The 10,754-nt window shown below is 33.4% G+C and overlaps 1 protein-coding gene across 1 annotated transcript in view; it reads right to left on the bottom strand.

The window, feature by feature from the left end:
- Positions 1-449: 449 nt before the first annotated feature.
- Positions 450-10,754, bottom strand: part of LOC117173633 — a 31,704-nt gene continuing 21,399 nt past the window's right edge. Inside the window, exon 3 of the mRNA XM_033362273.1 lies at positions 450-555. Within this exon, the coding sequence (XP_033218164.1) occupies positions 450-555 (106 nt within the window). The remainder of the gene's footprint in view (positions 556-10,754) is intronic.

Here is a 10,754-nt window from a genome sequence, read left to right as displayed (position 1 = left end):
GCAATTTTTCAGATGCGTTTTCGAAGTGCGCTACTCTGAAATAAAAATACACAATTCCACAAAGTCAAAACCACAAAATTTCAACCGTGATCTTCTTCGTTAATAATCCCTCCTGCTGAGCCACGTCGTTGGCAGATGTTAGTTCTCCGATTCCAAAAGGTCCCTCGGTGGATCGCACTTCACGCAGATCATCCCTCGTAGGATCGCACCTATTGCCTATCCAGATATCCCACGTTTGACTTGGTTTAGAGTCAGCAGATAATAGAGAAGGCTTTTGAACAATATATTAGTTTTCTCGATTCACTTATTATGATACTACAAAGTCACATGGGGTATGATTAAGGGTGGATCAACAAGTCCATGATAAGATTTGAATTTGCCACTCCAGGTGCAGTATGCCATCGCTGCCACCAAAAATCTGTTACTTCCTGAGAGGTGTGATTTTGCTCTCAAGAAATGGCGGGATCATTGCTGCGTTGAGCTATTAGAATAGCAGACCTGGAAGTGGCAGAATTGGCGGTCGATTCAAATAAAACACTGGAAATTTGCACAACACTAGAATTAAGTATTTATTGAATATGTTACAATCAAATCCTAATTGAGTCGCGCACTTCACTTAGTCTAAGTGAACATTTAATTCCGCTTCAAACAACATTGGTAAAAATTAGTATTCAAATAACATTTAAAATACAGTTTTATAACACTAGCGCTAGGACGCAAAGTTCATAACCCGTCTCTCGTTTCGGAAAGGAATTTATAAGTTTCTAAAGGAAAGTTCAGCGAAGGAAATAAAGAGAAGTTCACGACACGCGATAGAAATCTCAACTGCCGTGTTCTGTCAAAAAGCCTATGTTCGAAACTCGTAACTCCCTCTCAAAGGCCCCAAAATCCACCCTCGCGACTTTTCTTAGCCAATTGCAATAGGTGGAGGCGTGAGAGATGCGTGCGCAGTTTTTTGGACTGCACGTGGGTTATCGACCATGATGCCTTCTCAGGCCGATATTAACTAGAATGCAACTTTTCCGTTCTAAAGAGACTCGGTATGTAATTCCAATCTTCCTCAAATTCTAGGGGGTCTGAAGAACGTAAACTCTCTGTGTTTTTTAGATTTATTGTATTGCTTTTCAAGGGAAAATAAAGTGATTTTAGTCCGAGGATATGTTCAATTTCTGTTTGCCATGTATCGTAAAATGAGGTTTTGTTTCGAAACGAAAGACGAGTTCTTATTTCTAAACTAAAGTTATAAGTAATTAAACTCATAATATTGCGTTCTAATGTAAGTTTTAAATATCAATCGCCCGCATATAACGGGTAAGGCGGAGTTCATAACGGGGATTCTCTAGTCGCGGAGATTTACTTTATTTTTAGCCTAAAGGTGGCGCTGTAATTATTTAATATTTTATCCCTACGTTACATCAACAACAGAGAACGTGTTTTCAATATATTTAATTCCTTGTAATTGTACTGGCAGATAAACCTCACAGAGGTTCATCACTCCCTGTTTTTGCATGGTAAGCAATGCAAAAACTATTCAATAATATCAACTTCATAGCAATCTATTATATATTCACAAGCGAGAGTACTTACAGGGTAAGTTTAAACTTAGTACTATTCGAATTTTTCTCCAGAATTTATTTACATTCCATTAATAATATTGTTAATTCGTTTTCGAAACTCAACTTTAAGAAACATTGTTTGCACGTACAAGTAAGTTGTGACGTGCTGTTTTAAAAATTCATGGTTCATATGCTTAAATTCACAAACAACACAGGTGCTTTAAACTTATTTATAAAAAAGATCTTGTGATAAAAAGTATACATAACGGCGAGGATACAAAAAGAATGGTTCAATTCCAGTCGCGCTAAATCTGAGGTTACATAAAGTTTCAATGGCTGAAAGTTGCGTTTACGCTCGCTTCTCAGACCGTACTGATCCGCTTTTGGCTTTTCTCGCCCCTGCGAGGGTGAAAACCAAAAAGCGCTTGATTTTCCGGCGTTGCGAAATATGCGCCAACATTCGTCAATCAAGGATAATAAGTACCAAAACTTGGCAACGTCGCATAAGAAAATAGTCGGACGGGACCATTGCCCACATTGGCACCACTTGGGCTGTTTTCCAGTTACGAAAGCGTTTATAATTTATGGCAGCCTTTATCTTCTGAAGGCGAAACGAGCCTTTAAATAACTTAAAGGACTTTACAAATTCTGCCCCTAGAAACGAAAATAGTCAGGCAGAGAAAGTTTGCGAAGTGGATTTATGTTTTATTTCCTAAGTCTAAACAATCATATTTTACTTTTCATTCAAATTCACATCTAAGACATATTACACTTTGCCAGGATTATTCTTGTATATGTAAAAACAGGGAGTGATGGGACAACTAGCGACGCGCTGGAGATATTAGGAACTAATCAACTTAGGACAGTTCCGGGGTCAAGTTAAAATTTGAAATATGGAGAGATGCAGAGGGCTGATTCTGATCGAGACAATATCATAGATCCAGGAAATAGTCTGTCGTAAGGCGGTTGGATAATATAGGAATGTAGAAGAAAATTTGTAAATGAATATTTTGTTCAATATCATATCAGTATATTACCATTTTTCACTTCCAAGTCCATATTCCTACAAACTTTTTATCGGCTATCAAAAATTCTAATGTCAAGCTTGTAATTCAAGTTCATCATGAACGTTTGAAGTTGTTAACATGGGAAGGAACATATAAATATCGTCTGACGTATTTTCACTTCAAGTGGAAATCTTTGACATTAAATTAATAATAACGGACATTAACCCATAAAATAAATAGTAAACAGGAATCATTGTCAATAAAGACGATCTTGAAAACTAAGAAAATAATCCATTCATAAACAGTGCGCAGAACTATGCACTTGATAGTAAAAAGATGATACATGTTTTAATCGGTTTATAACCTGTTTACAATGAAGAAAATATTCTTTATACAAACTTCGATTTCTACATTATGCAACTTTCTGACGACAGTAATACTGATTCCTGGAGCAACGATATTACTTTAAGGAGCCTAAAGTCCTGTACATTGACTTCACAAAAAATGAGCATTTTTCTGTGGGATGTACAATAACGCATCGTAATTTTAAATCTTCCGGAGCGCGGCGCTAGTTTGGCACGAGTATGGATGGCCGCCGTCATGGTTTCGTGTAAATATTACCTCAAGGCTCAAATAATAATACAAAATTCGTAAATCTTTGAATTCCTTTGAGCCATGGCAAGATTATTGGAATATAAAAACATTCATATCACCATACAATGTGACTTACCTCGTCCATTGTAGGATCACACCGATTAAATGTTTCGCGATGAACCAAATTCTTAAAATCTTTTTTTATATAAATAATAATTGATCTATTTAAATCAAATATCACAATCGTTAATATCGCGGAGTAATAATAAGGAGACTGGTCATGCTAACTGCCCTTCTAGAAAAGAATGATTGGATCCGTTTGCGAGCGATTGAAAGTAATATCCAATCATTCCCAATGGTGTTTATTAAGGGCATGTGATACCCTATCGAAAACAATCTTTGAGTATACGCTAAAAATTCTTTAGGTCAAAGAATCTCAAAGAAATTCTCCGCGGGCACTCAGGTAGATATTTTTAAAGGTCCAAGAAGCTCGTTTAAATGGTCCGAAGGCTTTAAAATATCCTTTCCGAAATTGAAATAAGAATACGGTCATAAATAACAAGCAGAGAGGCTATCTCAATAGAGTAGCCGACACTCAAGGGTCCTTTGTTAAGCTTTCGGATTTAAATTTAGAAGTAGATTTTTTAATTTCATAGTTAACAGCCTAAAACATAATAATTCGGAATCTATGGGTTTCGATGACTTCAGATATCTAACTTTTTTTTAATGCTTAAAATTGGAATTAATAGAACGTTTCTCGTAAATGGAATGAGATACGCCAAAAAAGACAACATTTTTGAATTCAGCTAGAAAATTGTATATCAGTATATAAGTTATAATTATAAATAAGTGTAATGAGAAAATTCATAAATTAAAAAAAAGTGTTAATAATTTGAAGAGAAATTTAAAAAGGGAGAGCGGATTAGCCACGAGATTTCTTTCGCTAGGGTACTTACAGTTTCCCCGGCTTTTTTTCCACAAAAATGAACATTTTTAACAACTGAATTCGGAGATGCCATAAAATATCATAACGGACGTCCCCAGACTCTTTTTTGAGGGATAATAACAAAAAAATGTATTGTGCTAAATAAAAATGTTATGCATTTGCATGGGTCGGAGCAATGTTTCTTACACAATAGGTTTGTATATTTTTTTGTCCCATAAATTCTAGGAAGGCTGATTACTACGTCACTACGTTTAATACGTTTACGATGTTTATTACGTGGACCCGGAATCGCCGATTGATCGGCAAGTCACTGAAACTAATAGTTTTACCGTAACCAATCTTTGAACGTGATTATCACGAAATTGTCCCTTCAAAAACTGCTTGTGATGTAACTTAAAAAGTTATTGACCGATTAGGCTGAAATTTGCAGGGGTTTCTCTTTATGGTGCTATCGGAAGGATATACCTAAAAGTTTAAAGATATCGGGTTAATAAATAATTTTTTTGGGATAAAAACTGTTGAAAAAATGGTCGAAAATTTGGACCTTCGATTAAACAGCCGGTATAAATTTTAATTTTCAAACTTTTTTATTATTTTATAGGTTTACCCTTCCCTTTAACACATAAGTAATCGAACAAAAAGATCTTTTTTTATATCAGATAAATGGAAAAATTTTGACAACTGCAGCAGTTTTCGATGCCTCGGAGCAGACGCTTGAAGAAATATTCTGCAGGGTCGCCATTTTGTTAAAAAAAAATCACATGTTTTTTTACACTTTAACCATTTGAGAAAAAGATGTTAAAATTAACAAATGATCTAGTTATTTTATCAACTTAACAAAATTATAATACGACAATACAAACTCACCATTTTCAACAGTTTAGGCTATCTCTTGAAATATATTTTTTAATAATATTTATAATTATTTTTTAAGGTTTGAGAAGAAGAGTGCCAAAATCTAAAATATATGTTTAATTTATCCGGAAATAGAATTACAAATAAAGATACAAATACGTGTCTTTCTCTTACTTAATTTGAAAGAACCCTGGCAGACCGAAGGAACCGAAAGGAGCCTCTACAAAGTACCCGTAAAGACCCAATTCAGTTCCTTTTTAAAAAACTCAAAAAAACAGCAAGATCAACTTTTAAACTGTTGAAATTCGGATTCTTCGTTAAATTTTCTATTACAAACTTACGAAGTTATCGCAATACTTTTTTTGTAGCGTTAAAAATTTTAAAAAATATCAATAACTTCTGCTGAAGGTGACTTCAAGCGCATCCATAATAGCTCAAATAGTATGCTGCACGCGAAGTTTAAATATAAAATTCGCTCTCACTTGCTAATCACAGCGTTGTTGTCTGAGGTTTCTACTGCGTGGCGCTAGCATCCAGACAAAATTCTTAAAGTTACCGACGGAACGCTTATTAACTGCTAGTAAAAGAAGATGCATTTGAAGGCGCCTTCGGCCCATGGAAATGACGGGTATTTTATTTCCTAAAGTTTTTAGCGCTTCAAGAAAAAGTATTGCGATTACTTCGTGAGTTTCTTATGCAAATTTTGACGTAGAATCCGAATTTTAACAATTTAAAAGTTCATTTTGCTGTTTTTTTTAGTTTTTTTAAAAAGGAATCGAATGGGGACCCAAAGGTGTCTTTACTGGTACTTTGTAGATGCTTCATTCGCATCCTTCGGTCCGCCAGGGAAAGTCTTATAAGTTGATGATAGGTGTATAAGTAATTCAAAATAATATAAACAAAAATAAATTTAGAAAGAAACTTATATGAAAATATTTTGAAACCGTTTGATGGATATATTTCATCAATATCTTAGCCAATGCTTCAGCATCATTGCGCGGAAATATTTGCGTAAGATTTTCCGGACACTTTTCACACACACAAATCAAGCGCAATTTCAATATTCTTTTGAAATGTTGCAGAAATAAACTTTTCTTGATCGTTACAGCAATATTTATTTATAATGTTGCCAATGTTTCAAATAAATATTCTAGCAATATTTCTACAATATTATGTGTTATGGAGGTGTATAGGATGCACTTATAAACATCATAAGATATTCACAATATTTGCTCTTTCATGCATGGAACAAAATCCTCTTTGAAAAATCATAGGAACCCTTAAATTCATAAATCGATATAGGGATTATAGGGATTCTAAGAGGGATTTTTATCAGGGTTCGATTTGAAATTCCTTAAAATTAAATGTAGGCATATTTTAAATTTCCAATAAAGCGTAGGTTTGGAAAGCTTTTATTTGGAACATTATTTTCATACCTACCTGCATTATAGGTTCTACGTTTTAAATATGTACATTAGGGTGGCTCAAAAACGCTTTTTTAGAGGGCAACGATCCCCCCAATTTCATTCTAAATCCGAAAAAAGAAATTCCGTAATTTTTTTATGTTAACAGGTGCCGGTGTTCACTTGAAGTTTCCCATGTAAAATGCATGGGGAAAAATCACTTTTTTGAGTTTTTGCAATAATTTTTTGAGTTTGAAAAAACGTAACGGGAAAGTATGGGGGCCTGTTGAGAATTATCCAACGAAGAATTTCATGTATCACACATATATAGGTTTGACATCCCAAGTGATGTTGACAAGAGAGGGGTTTTGGGTGTTAACCCCCCTCCCCCCACCATTGACGATGGATGAGGCATATCTATTTCCTTTTTGCATATCGTCTGAGTCTTCCGTTCATCTGATATATACCGTCCTAAAATACTTCCCCGCCCACTCTCACAGGTAATGAGGTGTCTTCCTGATAGAAATTTTCCAGAAACCTAATAAAACTATTCATTACTGAAACACAAAATGTGAACCATAATAATGTAAACTTTTAGCCTAAGAATAACTGTATAGAAAATCTTCACATAACGAAAGCACAATAAAAACTAGAATTTTGAATCTATTTTCCTAAACGCTCAAATCAAAATTTAACGCAGATTATAGACGAGCATAAATGGCAGGTAATCTGTGGAAATCATTGTAAAATGAAATTAACAGCCATTTTCGCAAATCCCTGGCAGACCGAATGGAGTAGGAACGGTCGAACGGGTTCCGGTTCCTTCGAAGAACCGAGTCTTAGCGCCTGAGAATCGATTCCTTGGAACCGGTTCCGAGCGGTCGGTTCTTGGTTCCGGAACCGAGTCTATAAACGGTTCTTCGGTTTTCTCCTCCCACCAAACTTGTAGCCGGCAGTACGGTGCGACAGACTTGCGAGTTGCGAGGTCGTGAGCAATATTCGATGCGCACTATTAGGTATTTCCATGGACATAGGAATAAGAGCGGACTAGCCACATGCTCTCTAACTAAGGCGCGGGGATTGATCAGAAGTTACGGGTGGGGGGGCACATTGAATTGCAAATTCTGCGCAAGAAATTTGAACAAGGAACACAGAAATGATCATAAGTAATAAAAGTAATCTTAATTATGCATGATATAGATGAAGTAGTCAAATGAAGAATTAGAAAATAATAAATAAGGAATAAATAAATATAAAAATAAGGATATGAAATATAATATTGAATATTCAATATGAAGAAATAATATAGAAAGCAAATAAAAATAAAAAATAAATTGAGAAAATTAGTAAGTAATACATAATATCGAACTGTATAATGATGAAGAAAAAAACACCTTTTTTGCCGGAATATAACTGTTTTAATAACGATTTATTGTGATGTAAGCTCCTACAGGTACTCCGATTCTGTCTGCCCATTCCTGTTTTTTAACTGGATCATTCGGAAACCTTTCATATAATGTTTAGCACAAGATAATATAGAAATTTGTTTCAGGTTACACGTAGCTCTAGTTTGTTGGAAATAATTTACATACATAATTGTCGATTTAAGTAAATGATTTAACATTAATACCGCGTAGACACTTAAGCATACACTTTTAATACGCAGCGATTTTAAATATTTTTAAAAATGTCACACGGTTTGCATTGCGAAATTCGTAAAGATTAATGCAAACTTGTACAAAAAACCATGATCGCAGATGTACACAATAAATGTATGTCTATATATACAATTTTCAAAATCAAATATGGCGGCCTTCCTCTCTGTCAAACCAACCCCGCAACGAGATGCCTAATCTTTTTCAACAAAAGATATATAGTTTAATGATAAAATATTAATTTTATAAATGAAATTAACTTGCATACTAACCCAACGAATAGCGCTAAATTTCCGGTCTCCTATGAATAATTGTTTTATATTAACAAATTAATTATATATATTTTATATTAATTTTATATATAAATTATATTACCTCAATGAATTTATATTAACAATAGCTTCAAAAAATAAATTTTTAGTGAATACTTATTCTTTTAGTTCCAAAAAATGGCTTTGCGCATGCTCAGCCGAACAGTGCGCAAGCTTGTCCGATTGCATAAATATGAAATCAAAACTCAAAATCGACCATACGGTAGTCGGTGCAATTATACGGTTATCAATTGTCGAAGAACTTTAAAAGTGTTAATGATGGCCCCGCCAAGTAAAGTGTGGTTGTATTTTAAGAAATTGGAAAACGGTGGTAAGGTGCGATGCAATCAGTGCCAAAAAGAGATGAGCTTCCCACGCAGCACATCGTCACTTGCAAAACATCTAAAACAAGTTCACAATATTGAATTATCCTCTTCAATTGAACAACATTTTATATTATTATTAATTTCTGAGAAAAATACATATTCTGTCAAACAGGAATTTAGAATAATAAAAATAATGTCAAATAGAAATTTGGAAAAAAATATGCCAAATCGTTATTTTCGGGAAAAATATGCCAAATGCAAATAATTGAAATACGTATATATTTTGTTAATTATTTTTATTTGTCTTATTTTTTTCTCAAATTTATATTTGACATTATTTTTATTATTCTAAATTACTGTTTGGCAAAATGTTTATTTTTCTTAGAAATTATAATCATAATAAAATTTTCTGTTTAATGACTGTAAGATGTAAAATCTTATGCGCAAAATATTCGTTCAAGATATACGTAAAATGTTCGTTTAAAATATACATTTCAGATCACATTTTAAATAAATCCGATTCTAAACTTCGTAGACAACTAAACAAATTTTAAGATAGAACTGTAAAATTAAAAATTTTCTAATAATTGTCACATTGTGTTTTATACATGATTATAAATGTAGTAAGATATAGAAAAATTACATACTTCAGACCAAATAAAAGACCATGATGTTGATGTTTAGAAGATCCTTTATTCCATTATTAAAAATTTGTCGACGTTTCTAGAGTCAATTGCTCTCCTCATCAGGAAAAATCATCAATCCAGTGTCATTAAATTATGTAAGTCCTTATATTTATAATGAAAAAGTCAAAATTCTGGATAGATATTTCATGTTTTTTAAGATTCTCAATCATTCAAAACAAGAATTACCTATCCAGAATTTTGACTTTTTCATTATAAATATAACGACTTATATAATTTAATGACATTGGATTGATGATTTTCCCTGATGAGAAGAGCAATTGACTCTCGAAACGTCGACAAATTTTTAATAATGGAATAAAGGATCTTCTAAACATCAACATCGTGGTCTTTTACTTGGTCTGAAGTATATCATTTTTCTACATCTTACTACATTTATAATTAACTATTTACTCAGGCGCATAGCATCGCTATTTTTCCATCGTCCTATTACGATTTATACTTGGTAATTTTTACAATTCACCCAGGCGGAAAAATTATATATAGTTCATATATAGTGTAAAGTTTTATACATAATATTCATTTGTTTTATATATTTTTTGTATAAAACAAATGAATATTATATATAAAACTTCACACTACGTATAAACTATATATAATATTTCCGCCTGGGCACAATTACTACAGAAATTATTAACTATACAGGGCGTGCCAGTACTCATCATCAACCTTACAATAAATCTTTATTAATATTTTCGACTCCATTTTTTTATAAGAAATTCAAATACATAAAAATGTACCTTGAGTACCGGGACACCCTGTAAATGTATTTTCAATTTGGAATAGTTTAATTCTAAGCTAAACTCTCCGTCGGGGGAGACGAAAAACATAGTAATAATCCAAAAAATTTTGTTTAGTAACTCATTTATTTTTTATTTATACAGGTTAGAGAAGAGTCGATTAGTACAGCCAGTACTAACATTTCCAGAGCTAGTATTATTGGGAGCCTGCCAGAATACTTCCAAAAAGCCACTTCATTCTCTCGTAAGTTATTTCTATATATTTACCTATTTGTTAACTTTTTGTGCTTAATAATAATGGTATTTTCTTGTGATTGTGTCTAAGGTGGAGGGCAGAAATATGCGGAAATCGCAAACGCACTGCTGTATATGATAGCCGTTGACAAGCAACCACTATTATTGACAGAGAGAGAGGGCTTTCGAGAGATTTTAAGGACAACTGTACCCTTATACCACCTTCCGCCTGAACGGACTATCACCGCATGATGGAAGGCAAGTACGCCGTGCTTCAAGCCAAAATGACGGAATTTCTGTTATCGATGACAACGAAGAGTTACGTTGGACTCACAGTGCACTATTGGGAAGGTATCTTAATTTTGTATGCCTTTTAATTTTTTCACATTTCTGTTCACTAAATTCTCTTTATGAAAATTTTAT

The sequence above is a fragment of the Belonocnema kinseyi genome, chromosome 5 (genome assembly GCF_010883055.1).
Source record: "Belonocnema kinseyi isolate 2016_QV_RU_SX_M_011 chromosome 5, B_treatae_v1, whole genome shotgun sequence".
Taxonomy (NCBI): Eukaryota; Metazoa; Arthropoda; class Insecta; order Hymenoptera; family Cynipidae; genus Belonocnema; species Belonocnema kinseyi.
The sequence above is the reverse complement of the archived record's forward strand: the minus strand, read 5'-3'. Positions and strand labels throughout refer to the sequence as shown.